Source organism: Myotis nattereri (assembly GCF_964212035.1).
Source record: "Myotis nattereri genome assembly, chromosome: 1".
Taxonomy (NCBI): Eukaryota; Metazoa; Chordata; class Mammalia; order Chiroptera; family Vespertilionidae; genus Myotis; species Myotis nattereri.
Window position 1 is genome coordinate 76,456,123 of NC_138075.1, and position 23,546 is coordinate 76,479,668.

General features: G+C 47.2%; 1 protein-coding gene across 1 annotated transcript; it reads left to right on the top strand.

Annotated features, from left to right (window-relative positions):
- Positions 1–9,775: 9,775 nt before the first annotated feature.
- RNASE7 (ribonuclease A family member 7) lies at positions 9,776–10,246 on the top strand (the record flags this gene model as incomplete). Its single annotated transcript, XM_081083811.1, has 1 exon — positions 9,776–10,246. One exon carries the CDS (start codon positions 9,776–9,778, stop codon positions 10,244–10,246), a length of 471 nt encoding a protein of 156 aa, XP_080939937.1.
- Between the last annotated feature and the right edge of the window lie 13,300 nt (positions 10,247–23,546).

Below are 23,546 nucleotides of genomic sequence, written 5' to 3' on the forward strand. Positions count from 1 at the left end.
CAGCCATCCCTGTGTGCCTTCCCCTAAATCTAAGAGCTGGAGTGTACCTCAGAGATGATCCAGCCCTAGACCTCATGCCCATGAGAGAGGAGACACCCCAGATCACCCAGATGGTCAACCACCTTCAGCCATTTCCCCCTTCCCTTGGTCTCAGCCTCATCCAGTCATGAGCTGTAACACTTACAGAATAAGAGGTCCACCTGGTCCTTGGGTGAGCAATTCTTCTTGATTATCCCTGGCCCCAGTGAACCCTTCCAGGGAAAAAAAAAAAAAAAAAGCAGAAGCAATAGAAGGAACAGGCTAGCTACAATTCTCTGATTGCTGTGGAGGACAGACAGGATCTGGAAGATGAGCAGGGCAACAGGCAGGGTTTCTTCATGCCTGAGTCCAAGGACAGCCCAAAGGTGAGAAGAGGCTGGGATGGTTTCTAGATAAAGGCCCCGACTGGGAGGAGGGAATGTCCCCTGACTTTGAGGAGCCCCTGTGCTATGGGGGTTGGGTGGATGAGAAGAAAGAGACATTACAATCTGGCTCCCTCCTTGCTGATGTCATAAGAACACTTAGTTCCAATCTCCTTGCCAGAAGTGCTTAAGCTCTTGGGTTTTCTTTGATGTTGATGGGCCCTGTTTTTGCGGATAGGTGAGAAGAAAAGTACTGTCCTGTTTCTGAGGAACAAAGTGATGCTTATTCCCGACCCTTAGAGAACAGAGCGTCTGCCACTCTCTCAACCCACTCACAGGAGCCCACGCACATGCAAGAGCCTCCCACCAGAGTGAGGATGCACTGATAATCAAAGATGTCTTCGTGGCCTCCCACAGTCCCCATCACCAACTTCACAACAATCTCAGTGATAACAATCATACTAATCTCTCACCTGTGGCCTCAGGCCCTTTTGGAGTTAGGGCACACCTGGAAATTTTTGCTTGATGACCCTGAAGCCTCCAGATTGTCCATTGGGTAGACAGTGTAGTTTGGACTGAGGGAGTGTGGCCCAAGTGAGCCCAGCGGATCAGATTCTTGCTATTGTTTGTCATGTTGCGAAAGGGCTGGGCTCCTAATTCCCTTTTTCATTAACACCTGCCCCTTCATCAGAAGCAACAAGCCTGCCAGCCACAGTCTTTGACTTCCACAGGCCCTTCGCCAAATCTCCCTGCAGAATATAACCCAAGGTGTGGGCTTCCTCTCAGGAGAGCCTACCACAGTCTCCCTGGAGAGCAGGAGTAGGGAGTCAGACAGCAGAACTCTGAGTGCTCCAAGGCCAATGTGTAGTTCAGGAGGGGGTGCAGAGAGATGTACTCATTCGTAGTCCCCCTAACTTGCTCTTTCTGACAGCACAGACTAGAGTCCAAAACTGAACGCATCCTTTTCACAACTTGCTTCTCCTCCTGAAACGTCTATCTTGGCTTCCTCAGTTACCTATACGAGAAAATTGAGTTATCTTCCTCCCTCTAACCCCACCTGTGAGGAGGCAGTACCTACATGATGGTTAAGAGCAAGGCTTTCAAGTAAAACAGACCAGAAATTGAATCCTGCTCTGCTGTTTGCAGGCTGTGCACCATCAATCTAAGTTTACTAAAGTACCGTAAACTTCAGTTTCCTCATCGGTTAATCAGGATAATATTTTATTCCTTATGGCAGTATTAAAATTCATTCATGAAGATGTATATCAAGAGCTTTTAGTCCAGTGCCTGGTACATGTTGAGTTCTCAAACTGAGCAGGAGTCCATCGGTCAGGTAGCCCTGGAACTCTTTTCTAAACTTTTCCTAAACCCATCCCTTCCACCCCTATTTCTTCCCCTGCTTGGTCTCTCCGCTCTCCTGGATACCACACACACTCCAACTCCAATAAGGCTCTATCCCTCACAGGATGTAAGACTTTCCATGATCTGGCCTTTGCCATGCCTCCAACTGCACCTCCATGCCTGCCTGCTTCTCCCACAGTGCGCCCCTCACCTCCATGTCCTTGTCCATGTCGTCTCCTCCTCCCACTCCTGTCTCTATCAGTTCCACTGAGCTAGCGCATAGGAAGACTCAGCCCATAGATCCTATATAAGAGCCTCTACTTGGAAGACCTCTCTAGGGAAGTGTGCACAGCCAAGCAAATGTGGGGAAAGTTGACACAGGCAAGTGGCTCATCTGTGTCCTTCAGGCTGGTCTACAAGCCAACACTGAGTGGGAGCCAGTGCATGGAGGTACTGGGGCCTAGCTGATTCAGGTGTTTGTTTTGAGGAAGCTGACTATATTATGTGGTCCCCACCTCAAAGCATGCCACCTCTTTCCTGTTTTCTCAAGGCTGCAACTTCCCTAAGAGGAAGGGAACTTTCATGTCTCTTGGTCTTCCTTTTTCTTCATTCGCTCCCCGCCCACCACCACTCCCCTCTGCACACACGCTTCTAGAATAGAATAGCACATTGTAGAGGAAAGAGTTCGGGACTTGATATTGGATAACCTACTGAGCTTCTGTTTCCTCTTCTATAAAATGGTTTTAGTACCTTCCTTACTTCCTGAGGCTATAAGAATAGAATGAGCCGAAACCGGTTTGGCTCAGTGGCTAGAGCGTCGGCCTGCGGACTGAAGGGTCCCGGGTTCGATTCCGGTCAAGGGCATGTACCTGGGTTGCGGGCACATCCCCAGTGGGAGATGTGCAGGAGGCAGCTGATCGATGTTTCTCTCTCATCGATGTTTCTGACTCTCTATCCCTCTCCCTTCCTCTCTGTAAAAAATCAATAAAATATATTTAAAAAAAAAAAAGAATAGCATGAGATGGTCAGCATGCAAGTGCCTCTAACCATTAAACAGTATTTAAATGGATAACTGGGGGTGGTCTCCTAGGTTCCATACCAACTCACCTTTTTCCCTAGTTCACTGAATATCTGCAAAGCTTCTTTCATTCCCCAAAAGAGCCAAGTGACCTGTCCCCATCCCCACTCTGCCAATCTAGAACTCCATCTCACACTTAAAATTCATCTTTACAAAGCTTTCTATCATTAGCCATGCCCCATGTTGATTACTCTAAAATATTTTTTAAATAATTATTTAAAATACCATCGGAAGAGCACTATGACAAATTTTGGAGAAATATAAAGGTAAATAAGATAGTTCCAGTCCAGATTAAATTTACAACTCAATAGAAAAGACACACAAATGAGCATATGTTACAAAGGCATGAGCCACAGGGCCAGGAAAAGTACTGATTGTGCAATGGGCCTTTGGTTTTCAAACTGCCATTCAGTGGTCTGGTCTTTAAAATCCTATCCTAGAGTATTGATCCCCATAGGATTGCTTTTTCCATTCCACTCTGATATTCTTGTCAAGGTTTCATCTGCTCCCTAAGCCTGAGATGGAATTGTTATCCCATTACACTGGACCTTACATACACAAGAATTATCCTAGAGATGAAGAAACTATGTTTTAGAGAGGGACAGCAGCTGGCTCAAGATCATAAGTCTAATTCAGTAGTTCTCAGCAGGGGACAATTTGGACATGTCTGGAGACATTTTTGGTTGTCACAACTGGGAAGTGCTACTGGCATCTAGTGGGTAGAAGCCAGGGATGCCACCAAACATCCAACATTGCACAAGACAGATCCCATAATAGAGAATCATCCAAACTAGAATGTAAATAGTGCTGAGATTGAGAAATTTGGTCCAATTGGAGAATCAGACTTCCTAACAAGTGCAGACTTACTTCTTATACCTTACTAGTATATATTAAAAAGGGTTGGTAAATATCCAGGACTTAGAAATATGTTTGTTAGATTTTGCTTGTAATGGTACTGGTTTTTCTACCAGCAAAAGGAGTACTGATAGTTCACCATTGAAACAATTTTGAATTATTTTTCTTATAAAGATGACCCTATGCATGTAATCATCTATACATTTTCTTCCTCCACTCCTCCCCAAGGGTAAGCATTTCTAGAACAACTGGCTAGAGTAGGAGGCTCAGGGGTGATTTCCTAGGGTTGAAGAGAACGCCCAAAACTTTTCCCAGAGTGAGCTCACCTCAATCTCAGTGGCATCACTTTTTGCCCTGCTCAACTCAAATTACTCAAACAGCACACTGAGTCATAGACAATTCCTGGGTTGTCCTTGAACCAAAAGGATGGCTTCAACCATCTCAACTTCTTGTCATAGCTTCACCTCAATTTTGGTGGTAACACCTAGGAGCTGCATTGTCAGTTCCTCAATCTGCTCACTGGCACTAAGGATTGGTCATGATTCCATCTGGGATTGGGATCATTCAGGGGCAGAGTGAATGCCTTCCAACTCAGAAGCTGAATCGGTTTGGATCACTTATCTGCAAGGCATTATACTGTATCCTATGGGAGGTGCAACAGCCTTGGCTGATGTGGCTCAGTTGATTGGGGCATCATCCCATTATACCATCAGGGCACATATTTGGGTTGTGGGTTCAGTCCCTGATCAGGCAATCTCTCTCTCTCTTTCTCTCTCTCTCTCTCTCTCTCTCTCTCTCTCTCTCTCTCTCTCTTTCCCTTCCTTCTTCCCTTCCTCTCTCTGAAATAAATTTTTTTAAAAGAAGTGTAACAGATGGTCCTTGTCTTCTGGGAATTGACAGCCTAAATTGAAGGAAAATAATAAATTCATGTGAAGGAATAACCAATGGTTCAAAGCAGAAAATGATACATTTTAAAGACAGTAATGTAGAAATTTAGAGGTAAGAATTTATTTATTTTTAAAATATGTTTTTATTGCTTTCAGAGGGGAAGGGAGAGGGAGATAGAGATAGAAACATCAATGATGAGATCATTGATCGGCTGCCTCCTGCATGCCCCTTACTGGGGATCAAGCCCGCAACCCGATCATGTGCCCTTAACTGGAATCGAACCCGGGACCCTCCAGTCCGCAGGCCAATGCTCTATCCACTGAGCCAAACCAGCTAGGGCAAGAATTTAGAGGTGAGAAAGATCCCTCTAAATTGGGAGAATTGGGAGCAATTTTGGGCAGTAAGGGTCATCCTGAAACCTTGGGATAGGTCTCAAGGAACTGTTAAGAGTTAAGTGGTGATAAAGAGAATTATGAAAAGTATAGTTAGAGAGAAAGAGAGAGATGGAGAGAGAGAGAGAGAGAGAGAGAGAGAGAGAGAGAGAACCAGCCTGGCGAGGGTTGAGGCACTCAATGGAAGAAAAGTCAGAGATAAAGTTGGAAAGACAGGTTTGCCAAATGTGGCAGACCTTGACTATCAGGCTAAGGAATTTATAATTTATTCTGTAGGTAAATGGGGAGCTGACAATGGCCTCTCCTAAGGGAGGTCTCAAGCCCAGGTCAGGTTCCCCTCTCTTACATCCTGGTTTGACTAAGCACACTGGTCTGGCAGCCAAAGATTCCAACCTATCAGTACTGCCTCCTCTAGACCCACAGCTGTTTCAGGAAAGGTCATGAGAATTCAAAGACCCAAAGCAAGTTTCACATCTGACCCCAACTTGCTGTTTGTTTCACTTTCCCTGCCTACACAAATGAGCCCATTACCTTTTTTTTTTTTTTTTTTTTTTAAATATATTTTATTGATTTTTTACAGAGAGGAAGGGAGAGAGATAGAGAGCCAGAAACATCGATGAGAGAGAAACATCGATCAGCTGCCTCCAGCACATCTCCCACTGGGGATGTGCCCGCAACCCAGGTACATGCCCCCGACCGGAATCGAACCTGGGACCCTTCAGTCCGCGGGCCGACGCTCTATCCACTGAGCCAAACCGGTTTTGGCCCATTACCTTTATTTACCCTAGGACTGTAGTCGGCAAACTGCGGCTCGAGAGCCACATGTGGCTCTTTGGTCCCTTGAGTGTGGCTCTTCCTAAGCCTTAGGAGTACCCTAATTAATAACAATATACCTACCTATATAGTTTAAGTTTAAAAAATTTGGCTCTCAAAAGAAGTTTCAATTGTTGTACTGTTGATATTTGGCTCTGTTGACTAATGAGTTTGCCGTCCACTGCCCTAGGAGCAACAAAACTAGGATAACAGAACTCTGATCTCCTGCTTAGAGGGAAACTCTCACGGGCTTTCCATCGGTATCCAGAGTCTGTGTGGAACTCCGGGAGAGAGGCAGGCTGGGCTCTGAAGGGCGGGCACCTTTCCAGGCCCAGCCCTGCCCTCTCCCAGGCCCCCACCCCCTCTCAGCGCAGGCCAGAGGAAGTAGCAGCTGTTGTCCTGTGGGGAAGACAGGCAGAGGTCCACCTGGCACTGCTGGGGTTTGCACAATACCTGCCCCAATGACTTTAAACACACACACACACACATCACACACACACACACACACACACACACACACACACACCCCAATAGCCTGGAGAACTTGGGCCAAGAGCAGTGATTATGGTGATCAAATGAGAAGGAGGCTGGGGTGACTAGCTACCTCATATCCCTGGATAAAGGCTGCTTGTGTGAGGGGCTTTCTTCCCTCCCATCTTCTCTCCCACCATTTTGTCTTCTGCTCGCCCTTCTCTAAATTTTCTCTCCTCCCTTCTGCCAGACTCCCTGACCAGCCTTGAGCCTGATGCCTGACTTCTTTTGTTCTCCCTAACCTTGTCTCCCCCTTCCTCCATCTTTTCCTCTTGCCCCATACATGTAGTGAAGGAAAAAGGGCAAAATTATCTTACCAAGTGCAAAGTGAAGCAGCTCTTGGGAGCTGGATAGTTAAGGCAAATAAATAAAATCACCTGCCTTATCTAAATAATTGAGGCAAAGTAAGGGATTTTAGCTTGAATCGTACAGATGGTACGTACGTTCAACTCCCCAGATTTTGTATGCAAGCCTAAACCTATACGCTCTTTTCCCTTTGACCTCAGATAGCAGGGCTATGTTTATTTTACCTTCACATAGCACCAAGGCAGCCTTCTGGAGAACCCAGCATAATGGAGTTGAGCAAACTAGGATCATTCTAACGACAGGAAAACACAAGCGCAGATGGCAGTGCAAGTCGTGGTTGGGAAACTTCTCAATGATGCGAAGTGAGAAGGAGTCTGGGCTAGGAATTTCAATGAGCTCTTGGATTCCCACCCGCTCCTGTAACTCCAGCCTCCAGCCCAGGGCTGGCCTGGCCTGTGCTGATCTGCTTTCTATCCACAATCTGCTTTAAACCATGGATATTATCTCCACACATTTGCATTTCTACAGCAGCAGAGGCATAATTCTTACCCAGAAGTTCAAACGGCAGAGATTCAGGCACCTTAACAAAGCAGTGAGTGCCCAGAGCCAAGGCCTCACTGAAGGTGAGCCAGAGGAGCTGGAGCCTGCGTGAACTGGCTCCTGGCTCTCTGTTGCCATCTGGTGGTGGTTCCCATTTCCAGCACCACATTTTCTCCCGAAGATCCTTCGTGGGGACCCACAACAGAGCTATTTACTAAAATGCCGTCCCCCTTGCCTCAAACACCCAAATCTTCCTGACTCAAATCCTAACTTCGGGACCAGAACTCAAAGCTTATGATCCAGATGGTTTACGTGGCCTCTCTATGGTTGCAATCCACACAGCAGCCAGGGGATCTTTAAACAGATAGGCCTTTTACTGTCTGCTGAGAACCCGCCCAGGGCTCCGCAGTGTGCACAGAGCAGAATCTCAGTCCTCTGAGGTTTGCCGTGGTCCGGCCTGTGGTCCCTGCTCAGCCACACTGGACGCTGGCTGTCCTCCAGCACCCAGGCATGTCTGTCTGTGTTGGGGCCTTTACAGGGCAGTTCTCCCTACGTGGAGCCTTTTCCTGAGGCAAGCACAAACTCACTCCCCTTCAAGTCTTTGTCCCAGAATCACCTACTGCAATGACCTTATTTAAAAATCGCTGCCTACCAACTTCCATCCTGTTCTACTTTTTTCCTTCGCAACTGTCACTTGGAGCAAAGGCTATATATTTCTACTGTCTTTCCCTCAATGAAATGTAAGCTCCACAAAGATGGGGATTTTTGTCTCTTTTTTGTTCACTGATATATTCCAAGCACTTTGGCACATAGCAAGAGCTCAATAAAAATTTCTTGACTAGCCAAAACCGGTTTGGCTCAGTGGATAGAGCGTCAGCCTGTGGACTGGGGGGTCCCAGGTTCGATTCCGGTCAAGGGCATGTACCTGGGTTGCAGGCACATCCCCAGTGGGAGATGTGCAGGAGGCGGCTGATCGATGTTTCTCTCCCATCGATGTTTCTAACTATCTCTCTCCCTTCCTCTCTGTAAAAAAAATCAATAAAATATTTTTTAAAAAAAATTTCTTGACTACATGAATGAGCATGAACTCAATATTCTGAGATCACCTACTACTTACAGGTGAATCCTGAGAACAAAAATACTGCTCATCTCCGTTTTCCAGGCCTTGCCAACCACAGAGTGATGCTTCCCTGCCTCCGTGTCCCAGTTCTTCTGAGCGCCACAGGCCAAGCTCACTGGAGCCCCCAGAGCGGCACTGATCCAAGTTTTCTACACAGATGTCACTACCACACGGCAAAGGAAGGCCCAAGGCACCACCGCCAACAGCACTTTCAAATCTGGACAATGTTTAAGTTTTACAAAGTTTAATAAAGTAGGGAGAGGAAGAGTGAAGGGTAAGAGGTGTTGGGTGCCTTCTTCAGGTAGACCCAGGTGGCCTTGCTCAGCACCTGGAGGTGAGAGAGCCAGAGGAATAAGTCACCGTGGAATAGCTGGGTTGGGATGGTGCTGGCCGTGGTGACTGTGATCCTTTGTCCACTTCTCTGTCTTCTCTATCTCCTCCGAAAAATAAGCAGCAAATCCTGACCATAGGAAACCATACAAAGCAACTTTCTAGGCTATTCTATCTGTAGCTCAGGTCAGAGAAAAAGCAATTCTTATCACCACGGTGGTTGGTTGTTCCCAGAATCCTGAACCAGAGGCGTATATAAGTGAGGAGATAAATGACAGCTCTCCCTGAAATTCATTTTGGGTTAACACCTGGGCCAAGTGCTTTATTAGAGTCAATAAAACCACGTGGCCAGAGGCCAAGTCTAGTCTTTGAGTGTGAAGATTCAAGATTCCTCACTGCCCAACAAGTTTAGGCAGGTACACTAGCTCCATAGCTATCAGCTTATTTGGGATATGTAAGCGGAGAGGCGCGCACCTGATTCATTTCCTGATACACATGACTGCTCCCCAGCCCGCCCCCAAACTGACGCACTGTAGCCCAGGCCCGCTTTTAAGGAGCCAGGCCTGAGCAGAGGCCCTCAGAGAGCTGAGTCTCGGCCGTGAGACGTGCATCCTCGGTCCACGGAGCAGGAGTGGCCCAGCAGCAGCCGCGCAAGGACCCACTGAAGAGGTGAGGAGATGGAATAGAGAGCGGATGGGCTCTGACAAGATGAGAGTACATCGAGTGAGCGAAAAGATGGACAAAGGAGGATTCAATGTAGAGGGGTTGGGGGGACACACACAGGGGAAAGAAAAAGTGATGCTGGCGGCGGAGGCACAAAATGAGGATACAGAGGAGATGGGGATGGGGTCATGGAGAGTCTGAGGCACAGAGAATGGGATAGGTACAAACAGGACGGGACTTGAGAGAGAAGATAAAACAAAGTGGGAAGCAAGAGGGGCATAATGAAGGAAGATAGGGGTACAAGGTGAGGGAGATGGGGGCATAGGGTTAGGGGCTGGGGTCACAGCAGGTGTGGCACAAGACGGGGAGGAAGGGATGAGAACCAGGGTGAGAAAGAAAAATAGTGATTAGCTAGAAGCAGCAGGGATAAGGAGGCTCATGTCTCCACTAAACCCTGCCTGCTCTCTGTCCCCAGGGACCTCTCACCCTCCATTCTGACTATTCCCCCCCAAGAGACATGGCCCCAGCCAGAGCAAGATTCTGCCCCCTGGTGCTGCTCCTGCTGCTGGGCCTGTGGGTGGCTCAGGTCCCGGTCAGCGCCAAGCCCAAACACATGACCTCAGCTCAGTGGTTTGAAATTCAGCACGTGCAGCCCAGCCCCCAGGCATGCAAAGGGGCGATGAGCAACATCAACAAACACACAAATCACTGCAAAGGCCTCAACACCTTCCTGCACGAATCCTTCTCCAGTGTGGCCGCCACCTGCCAGAACCCCAGCATAGCCTGCAAGAACGGCCAGAACAACTGCCACCAGAGCAAGGGGCCTGTGTCCCTGACCACATGTGCGCTCACCTCGGGGAAGTACCCAAACTGCAATTACAAAGAGAACGCACTGCACGCTTCTTACATCGTCGCCTGTAACCCTCCTCAGAAAGGGGACGCGGAAAAAGTCCGCCTGGTTCCTGTGCACTTGGACAAAGTCGTGTAGCTTTCCAGCCTTTCTCACTCTGGGTTTCCTTTCCTCTCCAGGCCTCTGCGCTGCTGCTCCTGTGCCCAGAAGCTTCTCTTCCTTTTGTTTCTTGGGGCCTCTCCCAGCTCAGGCTTTGCTGAGGGGCAGCTTGGTGGGCTAAACTCCAGAAGAGACGGTCTTCTATCTTTTTGTTGCTGTTTTCCCAGAAACTTATTCCAAGAGAGAAGCTGAGCAGGCTGAGGGGAGGGGTTCCCTGGCCTGTGCCTGTGCATTTCTCTGCCCTGCCTATCATGCAGCATGACAAGAGGGGTGTGGGATTTATGGACAGAGCTGTTCTGGTTCCTAAGACAAATGTCATAGTATTTCATGTTTTTCATGGAGCAGCCACAAGAGTCCCTGGTGACATAGGCTTGATGATTTGCTTTCTTCAGGGATGAGGAAACTGAGATTTCAGAAAGCTTGGTTAATTAAAGAGCTTGTGAAATTGGCTAGTAGCAGCACCTGGACTTGAACCTAAGCCTCCTCCTCTCCGTACAGTGCACTTTCTACTTTACCATTGGGCACAAAAAGGAGACGTCGGCAGCGACAAGAGAACTAGGTAAGAGTTCACCCATGAAGAAATGTACCCTGAGAGCTCTGGAGAGCCAATGGCTCTGTGTTGACCGCAATAAAGGTCATTACCTCCCTAGCCAAGAGACTGTTTAGGAGGTACTCCAGGATCTCAATTCATTCTTTCTGCCTCTCTAATTGTCCTCCCCCTTCTCCAGCCCATAGCTTTTCCCACCTGGTCCCTGGGCTGTCTCTGGCTAGACACCCTCCTCCTGAAGGTGTAAAGTGAGGGAGTACCCCAGCTTCACCCCCCTGCTCTAGGTCACATTTCCCTTGACCTCAAGGGACTTCCGTGGCCCAGAGCCTACTTGTCACAAACAGGCTGGTGGGAGCTGCCAGAGCTTCCTTCCTCCTGATAATCATCTCTCCTGCCTCGGTGCTTCCCTAGCTCTCCACTCTGGCAGTCAGCCCAGGCCGTTGAGGTTGAGATATGGAAATGCCACCTCCCTGTCCCCCTGGGCTGCAGACATCATTTCTCCCTCCCGCTGAGCAGAGCTGGAGAAGCTATGGCTTTGTGTTGCCTGGTCCTGATAGTCTCCCACATGGCCTGCAGCCCCTTCTCTCTCCTTTTATCTCAATGTCAGACCAATGGCACCATGCCTTTACTGCCCGCCCTGCTTCAGCACCCAGCTGAGTGTTAGATCTTCCCTCCCCAGCTGGGGAGTCTCCCCTCTACCGAATCCTCCTAACAAGCATAGTGCTCCTTTACCTCTTACCAGAGTTAGAGGAAGCTTTGGAGCCAGATGGAACTGGGTGTAAATCTGGGGTCAGCCGCTCATGGCTACAGACCTCGAGCCAACTCGACCCTTTCTGCAGCTGTGTTCCCACATAGCAAAATGGGAGTAGTATCACCTACCGAATAGGTTGCAGTGGGATTTAAAAATGACACAGGAGTCAGCTAGAAGATGAGTCTGCAGGCAGAGTCCTGTTAGGTGGGCTGGGTGGTTGGAGACCATGAAGAGAGAAGGTAGGGAAGGGATGATCAACAGAAAGGAGAAAAAAAGACATTGAACAACTCAAGCTGAGTGTGGGGCCAATAAGTTAAGTCTTGAAAGTAGAGATGCACTAAATATACCACAGTGGGTTGAATGAAATATACATTGTGGTCAAATGGCTAAGTGTAAAATCTATACATCCTATAGAGACTATACTATGCATTTATCAGTTTAACTAGATTTTCAACTGAGGTACAAGATATTTGGGGGTAGCTGATTTTCTCTTCACTTTCTTCTTTTTTCACGACTCTTCATATATTCTTTACTGATGATTTTCCATATGGATATTATGGTTTTGAAGACATCGTCATCACAAAATTTTTAACTTGTTAAAATTATGCCTTTAAGGCTCAAATGAGAATTTCCAAATAGGACTTTTTTCTTGAAAGACTCCTGACCCAAACAGTATTAAATAACTAAAAATTAAACATAATTAAAAAGTAATCTGTGGTGACAGAGGTAAAAATCACCTTGGGGAGTACTGACTGAGAAAGAGTAAAAGGTAAGCTGGACTTGGTTCTTCCTTGGTCTGGATATGTTTACTTTGTGAAAACTCATTGGGCTGTACTCGTAATGTGTACTCACTGTATGTAAATTATACCTCAATAAAAAAAATCCTCCAAAAAATTACAGTGCTTATGGATTGTTTTATTTAACATGATAGATGCTAATACAGCAATTAAGTCTATAAAGGTTATATAATGAAATTATAGATAGAATTATAATATAATCTATTTTTATTGTTCTACTTTATACTATTTGCTAAATGAAATAGTACTTATACTACATATTAAGTTGTTATAAATACTTTTTGCTCAAAAGGCACATAAGGTTCTTCTTAAAGAACCTTACACACTCTCTCCTATTATTTATATTGTCAACTAATTTTCCTAATTTTTTAACTATGTGAAAATTCATAATTGTTTTGTGTATAAGCCTTCATAACCATTAATTTATTACAGCATTTTTCTTAAAATAATATATATTTATGCTTCCACTGAGTGATAGAATTTCAACATTTTGAAAAGTTCATAAGGAAAATTTCACTCCAAGTTTCATCTAGAATGCTCACCACTATTTGAAAGTGACTGTTCAGCCTGCCTTGTTCTCATTTCTGATGCTTTAACTGATTAGGTTTGACAGTCACCCATTCCTTCACACGATCTTGATCACAACCAAATTTAGGGATGCCAGGAGTAATGCTGAAATAGGCATACAGCCTGGCTGGTGTGGCTCAGTGGTTGAGCGTTGACCCAGGAACCAAGAGATCTCGGTTCAATTCCCAGTCATGGCACATGCCTGGGTTGTGGGCTCCATCCCTAGAAGGGGGCATGCTGGAGGCAGCCAATCACTGATGTTCTCGCTCATTGGTGTTTCTATCTCTCTATCCCTCTCCCTTCCTCTCTCTAAAAATCAATTTTTAAAAATTTTTTTTAAAGAAATAGGCATTTGGCTATTCAGCTTCCCAAAGGTCAAGGCTGAGGTCCAAAATGAATAACAGGTTTAAGCCAAACACCAAGGCTGGCTGAACCTGATGCATTACTACCTTAAAACTGAAAAATAGGAAGAGGAGACTGGTTAGTCATGAGACATTTCTTTAAAAACATATTCTTATTGATTTCAGAGAGGAAAGGAGAGGGAGAGAGAGAGATAGAAACATCAATGAGGAGAATCATTGATCAGCTGCCTCCTGCCCCCCACTGGGGATTAAGCTCACAACCCAGGCACGTGGTTCATAGGTCTATCTATGCTCAACCACTGAGCCATGCCAGTTGGGCAGTTATGAGACATTTTTGTTGCTGGAGGTGGATGCTTGGAAAGGGAAAGAGAATATCTAGGAAAGTATTGACCAACCTTGTATAGAAAGCTGTAAAGAATTCTTTCGACCTGGCCCTAAGGAGCAGAAATAAAATCCAGTAAAGAAATTAACCTAAGCCGAAACCGGTTTGGCTCAGTGGATAGAGCGTCGGCCTGCGGACTGAGGGGTCCCAGGTTCGATTCCGGTCAAGGGCATGTACCAGGGTTGCGGGCACATCCCCAGTGGGGGATGCACAGGAGGCAGCTGATCGATGTTTCTCTCTCATCGATGTTTCTGGCTCTCTGTCTCTCTCCCTTCCTCTCTGTAAAAAATCAATAAAAATATATTTAAAAAAAGAAAAAAAGAAAGAAATTAACCTAAGAACTGGAGCTATAATGAGTTAGCTTTCCTAGGTGTGAGACTGAAGTAGAATAGGCAGGAGACTTTTCTACTTGACACTGGTTCCCCCAAAGTCTCCACACCCTGAAGTAAATGAACCATACTCACTATGAAGACGGCCAATTGAGTCAACAGTGTGGCTCGGTTGAAGCATCGTCCCATGCACCAAAGGGCAAAGGTCGAGTCCCAGTCAGGGCACATATCCAGGTTGTGTATGAGAGGCAACTAATGTTTCTCTCTCACCTCTCTCTCTCTCTCCCTAAAATCAATTTTTTAATTAAAAAAAAAAAAGAAGAAGGGTCCTGCTCTCAAAGAGAGGATGTAGGAAGAGGAAATGCCCTTGAGATCAGGACCCTTCTCACATTGATTCTGTTTGCCCTCTTCATGGTGTCTATGGCTCCAGAGGATAACCCTCGACCTACAGCAGCAGAAAACACCACCAGCAGCAACATCCAGGAAGCCTTCTCTTTGAGAGAGCCTGGACCCATTTCATCACATTTCTCCTATGCTCTCACACAACCAGGCCTCCAGAAGAGCTTCAAAGACTTCAGATCGTCACTCTTTTAAAGTCCTTCTCCTACCCCCTTTCATCATTGGAGAGGTCAAAAGAGCAGTTACAGCTCTTACCAGGATGTTTACCTGTGCAGGACTCCAAAGCCAGTAAGCTTTGGAGACTTCGTGAAGCCACAGGGACACGAGAAAATATTGCTAATGAAGCTCTGTAGAAAGTCCTACCCATAATGGAAATACACACTATATGCAAAGTCCTCTTGACTTAGGGAGATGGGAATTTCCTCATCTATATCAAGGTCACCTACTTCATAAAGCACTTAGTACAGTGGCTGGCATGTAGGGAAAGTTTGAGAGGTGTTATCATTTATATTTATTACTGTAGTGTCAAATGTCGACTGGCAGCACCTGTGATGGAGGAAGCAGGCCTGACTTCCATGACAGAAGAACAAAAAATTTAAACAAAGAAGATCAAACTCTTCCTCATTCCTCTTGCCAAAAAAAGGTCCTAGCCAAGAATAGATAAAGTAAGGTTGAAGGTCAGACAAAAACATTTCAAATTGTAAAAAAAAAAGTTATTTCAATTTTTCCACACATCTGCATTCAGCCTAGGCAGGAGTACATGGGCCTTGATGAGGTTTGTCTTCATTTTGTCTATGTGGGTGTGTCTCTGACCAGTATTTCTCTTCAAGAACTGAGGAAAGAGAATAAGATAATCATGGGGCAAGGGCAGTAGGAAGGTCCTTCAGATGCTAAAAGAAAGAGAGAAAGAGAATAGACATAGAGCACTTGGAACAGTGACTGAAACATAGAGCCCTAGTATAGCTTAGCATGGTTGTTTTTATCATGGTTGTCTTTGTCATCCCTGGGAGGTCCGAATGCTGCACGCAGGCTGGTAGTGAGTTAAAGGCGACAAAACCCATGTGCTCAGTGCCACGTGCCTCCCTCTTGTTGGAGTGAAGACTACCCTTAAGGACAGATCCTACAGTCAGGAATAAGGGGAGACAGGCCACCCACTGAGGCAAGACCACAGTGGATTGGGTTCCCTGAGCCCAGCCAGTGTAGCACAGTGGTTGGACATCAACCTATGAACCAGGAGGTCATGGTTTGATTCCCAGTTGGGGCACATGCCTGGGGGTGTTGGCTTCATCCTCAGTAGAGGGCATGCAGGGGGCAGCCAATCAGTAATTCTCTCTCATCGCTGATGTTTCTATGTCTCTCTTCCTCTCTGAAATCAATAAAAATATAAAATACATATAAAGAAAAGAATTGGGCTCCCTGAGAAGGCCCCAAAGAACCTTTACACAGAAAAGAAAAATGAACCTGGAAACAGATGAGGCTTCCCAGAAGGAGTGTGGCCACTGAACTTCAGGGGATCGAGTCTGAGGCTCAGGGTTCAAAAACCAGACTCCAGGATATCTCAGCCATCGGCCTGCAGAGCCGGGGACACCGCTTGGAGGAGAATCGCTCCCAGAGAGATTCCCTGTGGAAACTTCTAACAAGGCCCCTACCTCAATCTTAGCCCAACCCAGCCCCCCTGCCCTGGTTGCTGATTCATTGCCAAGACCCCAGATCCCAACAAAAAGAACAAGGAGGGCATTCAGAGAAGCCAGGGCAAGGTAGCCAGCCCTGTTGTTCTCCAGAGCTACTCAGGAGCAGGACGCCACCCTGCAGTCCCCTCTCCCTTTTTACCCTCTGGGCTTTGCCAGCCTGAGCTCATCTTTACCCAGCTTCCTAGACGTTCATGCTGTTCTCTTCTTTTCTCTCGTCTCTCTCTCCCAGGGACATTGCTCTACATACTCACCAAGTAACTGGGGAGCTAAATATTCACAAGCTTGGTCTCATTTTTTGAATTAGAATTACAAGAATGTCTCTCAGCCAGAGCTAGTCAAATGCAGAAATATCAAGGTAAGCCACCTTAGGAGTAAGTCACCAGTCCTGGCCCCATGTGTCCATCATGGAGGTAGGAGCTGTTTGGCAGAAAGTTAGCTGAAAATCTTCCATGCTGTGCCCAGGGCAACAGAATACCATCACCAGCCACCTGCCTCCCGAAGCCAATGTTATCCCTTCATTCAGCTTTTCTCTGGGTGAATTTTGCTTCAAGACTTCCACATCCCAGCTTGGCTCAGCCTTGGCACCTGCGGAAAACAGCACCAGAAACAGTTCTTCTCAGACCCCTTCATAGCACCTCATCACAGCAGCGTAGCTTTCGGCGCATCCGTCACACCTGAACCTGTTCTCCTACCCAGCCTCTGCCCTCTCCTGAGGGACCAGGACCCTGTGCTGGACAATCTCATACAGGATCCACACTGCGGTTTACTAGTAGAAGAAACACACCTCATTCCCCCTGCGCCCCTCCTGCCATTTGCAGCGCCCTGGCCCCTCCGGCACCAGCCCTGCTCCTCCAGGCCTCTCCCTCTTCCTGAGCAGTCTGCCTCTCACCACCAGGAGGCTGTGTGCAGGGTGAAGCCTGACAACCACACTGGGGGTGGCCCTTGCAGCTCAAAGACCACCTCATGGTGCTTCTGTCCTTCAGGCCAGCAACCCAGACAGACTTCTGTGGCACCCTCACACAAAAGTACTGGTCTTTGGAAATCTACTGCCCCTCTTTTCAGCTACCTTCAGGGTCTTCCGGTAGGTTCTCTCCTTACATTCTAATCTTGCTACTAGCACTTCAACGTTTCTTCTTGTTTCAGAGAGAGTTGGAGCCAGGAGGCATTTTAGAAATCATTACACTGACACTCTTTGTGTCAGTGATGTGGAGACTGAGAAGGCCAGAGCGGTGACTCCGTTCAGCACACGGTCACCGGGTGTCCCCATGCGCTCTCAGCGATGGCACGGAGGAGCTAGAGAAATGCCAACAGGCCAGGCTCCTGAACCACAAGCTTACCATAACTCGCATAAGAGTTAAATAACAAAACAAGGTGCCCACCTGAATGGCGCCAGGAGTTAATGCTGAAGGAAGTTATGTTCTGGAGAGATTAGCCTGAGGTCGAGTTGTACAGAAAGGCTCATACATATGATCAAGATGATATGATGCAGCTGAGCTCTGATGGATAGATAACATTTGAGGGAGGGCTCTCAGGAGAGAGACAAGGCAAAAAACACCCACAGAAGTAAAGTTGAAGGGCACATGTCCAGGAGACAATAGGAAGACCAGTGTATTAGAATAGAATTTGGTCACAAGGTGACTCCCAGCCCATAAGGCAGCTATTAATAAACAGAAAAGCAGTGTGGCAGAGAGGGACAACAAAACTTTGAAGCCAAACCTACCTCATTTTCCATCCTGGCCCTGCCGCTTACTAAGTCTGTGACCTTACCCTCTCTAAGCCTCAGATTCTTTTCCTGTAAAATAGGGATAATAACATGGAACACATAATATTGTTCTGTATATAAATTATATATAAAGCACAGTGTCTTGGCATACAATAAACACTATTTTAATGACTGCTATTAACTAGCACTGTGTCAAGCACATATTATCCTATATAATAAAAGACTAATATGCAAATAAACTGAAAGGCAGCCAGACCCGTCGCTATGATGCACACTGACTACCAGGGGGCAGATGCTCAATGCAGGAGCTGCCCCCTAGTGGTCAGTGCACTCCCACAGGGGAGCACTGCTCAGCCAGAAGCCGGGCTTATGGCTGGCGAGTACAGTGACAGTGGCGGGAGCCTCTCCTGCCTCCGTGGCAGCACTAAAGATGTCCTACTGATGGCTTAGGACTGCTCCCCATGGGACATCCCCTGAGGGCTCCCAGACTGTGAGAGGGCCCAGGCCGGGCCGAGGGACCCCCCTGAGTGCATGCATTTTTGTGCACTGGGCCTCTAGTATGTTTATAAATGGTGGTTAGTACTATTCCTTCCCTTCTGCTGCTGTTGTAGAGCCCTGTATCAACCTGTCCTTATTGTGACATATATTATGTTGAAGGCCATGTTTAATACCACCATAACACACAAGGTACTTTATCATTTCATCACACCACATTAAATATATAAAATATATAAAATTTGTATTTCTCATTCAGTATCATTCACACAGAAATGTACCTGAAATTATTTTAATAAGTCTTACTTCTGAAATGATTTGACTACAGTTTATGATGGGCACTGTTCCTTCTGCAATTATGGTACTTGAGAATTCCTGTAAAATAAGAAAAATCTAACCTAAGATTCCAAAGTAGTAAACTCATGTGTGCCAAATTCCAAAATACATAAAATTGTGCTCACTTTGGCAACACGTGTACTAAAATTGGAACGGCACAGAGATCAGCATTGCCCCTGTGCAAGGATGGCAAGGAGATTTGTGCAGCATTTCACAAAAACAAATAAATAAGCAAATCTACATTATGTTACTGTGGTAGCTGGTAGGTAAATATGTTAAACTAGAGGCCAGGTGCACGAAATTATGCACAGGTGCGGTCCCTAGGCCTGGCCGGCGATTGAATCGCAAGTGTCTGGTATAGAAGGGCAGGTCCCAGCTGATCTCTGGGCAGCACCTGGACCCTCAGGCCCTCACACACACCCTCCGCCTGAGTCACAGCGCCCCAGTCCCCATGTGGAGATGCGGTGAGCGTGGCCAGACACCATGGGCTGAGGCACAGCTTGGGCCTCTGGGCCGCCCAGCAGTGCTGCATGGAAGCCAGGTGGGCAGCCTGCTCTCTCCCAGCCAGCCTCACAGACCGGCTCCTGTGTGAACCCACAGGTCCTGCAGCTGCGGCCCAGCTCACCTGGAAGAGGCCGTGCAAGTGTGGGGCAGGTTCCTTGTGGGGGCCTGGCACCTGAGCACAGGAGCTTCCCAGGGGAGTGAGAGCGAGCTCAGTGGACACCCCACGTTCTCCCTGCACCTCCATCCCGGTCACCCCTGCCCCCGGGTAGCCAGTGAGAGGTCACAGAGCGTCGCTGACGCCCGCCATGTTCTGTGCCACCCCCTAGTGGTCAGTACACGTCATAGGGAGTGGTCCAACTCCCGGTTGAATGACTGCCCGAGGGGACAATTTGCATATTAGGCTTTTATTATATAAGATTTGATTCTTTAGTTGCCTTTTCCAGTACTGTAGCCAAGATTTTTTTTCCCTGTCTCAAATATTATAGACCCTTGAAAACTTCCCAGACTTAGGCACTGAGCCTGTAGTGCTTCATGCATAAGACAGCTCTGAGACCCTGGGGGTTGGGAGGACTTGTGGTGAATGAGTAGGATCAAACATACAACCGTAGGAGCCCCTTCCCCAGGCCTCCTTGAGTGGGGCTGGCCAGCTGCAGGTCAGCACCTTCTTGAGGGAAAGCACTTTTGCAACTTAATTGGATTCAGAGCTTGCAAAATCTGCGGTCAGTCACCTTGGTCAGCACGAAATGTTTCTGCCAGCCTTGGCTCCTGCTGCCATCCCCACCCTCTCACTCCAAAGCTTGGATCTGCAACTGTTAATGAATAATCACATGGTAATCCTTTCATCTCACTGGGAGAGGCTCAGCTGAGGGCCTACAAAAGAGAAATGACTTCCTGGATAAATAAATATTTGTATATTCGCTCCCTGGGGCCCACGTCAACTGCTGGCTGGACAATGTTCTCCTGGGTTCAAGAATCAATGTTTTGTTAACTTTATGGAAGGGGTGCGTGAAGGGGTCTCCACCGTGGAAAGGGTGAGCTCTGCTGGTGGCCCAGGCTCCCCCTTGGAGGCAGAGCGACACACCTTTCAGGAGTTTCCATTGGCAACGCAGATTCCAGAAGCCTAAGTGTCTTTTGCCACTTTGCAGAGCATTTTATCTCAAAGGCAGTGAAGCCACACAAATCACAGAGGTAGAGATGCTGAGATGGGCCTAATACATCGACAATTCTTGCAAAACCCACTTATTGCCGGTAGTATATAAATATAATTTACTCAATATGCATGCACTCATTTAGTTCAAATAATACTTTGAAAATGAAACTGGTTAACACCATATTTCAAAGAATATGAGTGTCACTTAAAAATAGAAGTACAGTGCGGCCTTGACTTACGAGTGTCCCGACTAACGAGTTTTTTGAGATACCAGGTGTCTCTCGGCCGATTTTTTGCTTTGAGTTGACAGAGTAATTTGAGTTAACGAGCTCAGTCTCAGAACGAATTAAACTCGTAAGTCGAGGCCCCACTGTAAAAATAAATATGGTGTCATCCAATGTTTAAAACTTCCATTTAGAATTATTTTCAGTTGAAAACTGAATCTGAGTTCTGTTGTCTCTATTGGAAATGGGAGGAGAAACAAAGACTTTACCTTCTTGCTCTCATAGGAGACTTTCTCTTAAATGTTATCAGAAGGATTAGAAGGGAATTATTGAAGGCAATGTTCATGCACCGCTTAAACCACAAACAGAGACACACTCATTATGCTCTGCTTCCGTGGAAAAACTTTCTCCTTCCCTTCCAGCCTGGCACTAAACCGAAAGGATGGGTGGAAGTCAGGAAGCTCCTGGCCCCTGCTCTGCCACTCATTTGGTAGCGCTGGGAAGGGCACTTCATCTTTCAGGGCCTCCAGCTCCTTCATCGGTGAGATAGTTGATTGAGATGATCTGATGACCCTCTATCATTCCAAGACTTTCTCCATCAGGGTGAAACGTCAGCCATGGAAGGAACCCAACTCACCATCCTGCTTTGCTGGCTCCTTACTGGGAGTGACTGTTTATCCAACTTCAGCAAGAAACTGGGCCACAGAACAGACAGGAATTAACCTGACTCCACAACCTTAATATTGCTTCTTTCAGGAACGCCTGAGCTAGCCTGGGAGAGCGAGGTATGGACCCATGGCCTATTTTTCTTCCAAGATTCGTTTCCTTTTGTGGCCTGACTTCTCAAGAGTTTCCAACAAGAAACACGGGAGCGTGGAAAGAATAGGGGCTTTGGAAGCCGAGGGGCGTTGATTAAAAGCCTGTATTTGACACGCTCTAGCTGTGTAATGATGGACAGGTTCCTTAACTTTTCTGAGTCTCAGTTTGCACATATATTTTTAAAAAGTAATCATACTCACCTCATAAATTCTTTTGAGGGATAAACAAGGTAGGATTTATTGGGAGCATAAAAGGCACATGGTCTGCTGACGTTGGACAATAAAATGCCAGTGGTGTTCTTCAATATTCCAGGCTGCAATGACTGACTGAGGGTATGAAATTCTTAGAAGGGCTAGCAACACACCCCCAATGGTGACCTACTCACCCACCCACCGCTTCCTCCGTGCCACCGTCCCCCTTAGGAGAGATGGCCCCAGCCAGAGCGGGTGCTGCTCCTGCTGCTGGGGCTGTGGGTGGCCCAGGTCAGCACCAAATCCAGACAGTGTCAGCTCAGTGGTTTGAAACTCAGAATGTGCAGCCCAGCCCTCAGGGATGCAAAGGGGTGACAGGCAACATCAACAAGCATGCAAATCACTGCAGAGGCCTCCACACCTTCCTGCATGAAGCCTTCTCCAGTGTGGCCACCACCTGCCACACCCCCACCATAGCCTGCAAGATCGGCCAGGAAAGCTGCCACCGGAGCCAGAAACCCGTGTCCCTGACCACGTGTGAGCTCCCCTAGGGGAGGTACCAAGATCGCAGGCACGAAGACAAGCAACTGGACCTATTCTTCATCGTGGCCCGTGACCCTCCACAACAGGGGGCCTGCTGGCCCTGCCGGAGCCTGTGCCCCGGGGAATGCTGTCTAAGGCCAGGTGTTTCCCTCACCCCACGCTCTGCAGACTCCTGGCGCTGCTGCTGCATTTCCTCCCTTGAGTTCTTTACTAATCCGCAGCCTCCTTGCAAATACCACTTTTCTCCCACACTCCCAACTGCACATACTCTTAATTCCGGAGGGGGGGTCATGGGTGCCCGAAATGAGAGAAGAGAGGCGATTCTCTTTAGCCCTTCACTGCTGCTTACATTGCTTTCTGAGTGTGTGTGACGGTGTGGCCCTTTAAGCCCCAAGGATCTCAGTGAGCAGGGCGGGCTGGGTGTTGTGGGGGCTATGCCATGTAGAATTTTGGAGACTGTCTTTAAAAATTTGTAATTTATAAAAATATATAATTACAAATGCAAACTTAGAAGGGCTGTGGTCAGACAGTTCAGAGGGATCCCAGGCAGGGGAGACTATGTAAGGAGGAAGGCAGGAGAACCTGCGCTGGGTCCCCTGTGTCGACAATGTGTCTGATTTTGCTTCAGTAACAGACTGACCTTCCTGACTGAGGGTGCGTTGCTGTCCAGGGCAAAGTTTGGAGGTTTGGAAACCCCTTCTTATCTCTGTGAGGCATCCGATTTACTTGCCTGGCAGACTGGAGGGGGGCTGTACCCTGAGCAGCTTGGGCTTGGAGGAGCAGCCTGGACTCTGCCAATCACCCCTTGAGAACAGCCTGGTGATCCCATCTCACAGGAAGGGGCGGAAGGAGAGGAAGAGCAGGCTGAGCCCTGGGTGTCAGCCAGATCTGAGGCCTGGCCCCTGCTTCTCTGATATGATGCTGAGCAGGAGCCTCAGAATTCTCCAGTGAATTTCTCTCCCTCGGGAGCTTCAGAATCTGGACCTTCCAGAAATCCTGATCTGGTCCCAACTAGTGCTTCCCTAACTATCTGTGGTAAAGGAGCAGTTTGTTTCTTTGGTGTTTTTGCTTGTTTGTTGACTTCAGAGAGGAAGGGAGAAGAAAAGAGAGATAGAAACATCAATGATGAGAGAGAATCATTGATCGGCTGCCTCCTGCATACCCCACACTGGGTATTGAGCCTGCAACCCAGGCATGTGCCCTGACCGGAATTGAACAGCGACCTCCTGGTTCATAGGTCAACGCTCAACCACTGAGCTACGCCGTCCGGGTGAAGGAGCAGTTTTATATGCAATCTGCCTCAGATCAGTAATTTTGTAAAATACAAAAAAAAATGAAATAGAACATACAGATATAGAAACACAAGGCCAAATTTTAGAGTTAATTGAATCTAAATTCAATTAACATAAAATCACTCTATCAAATTTGGCGCCGAAGTTTCTCAATGCTTTCTCTCAATTTCTATACAT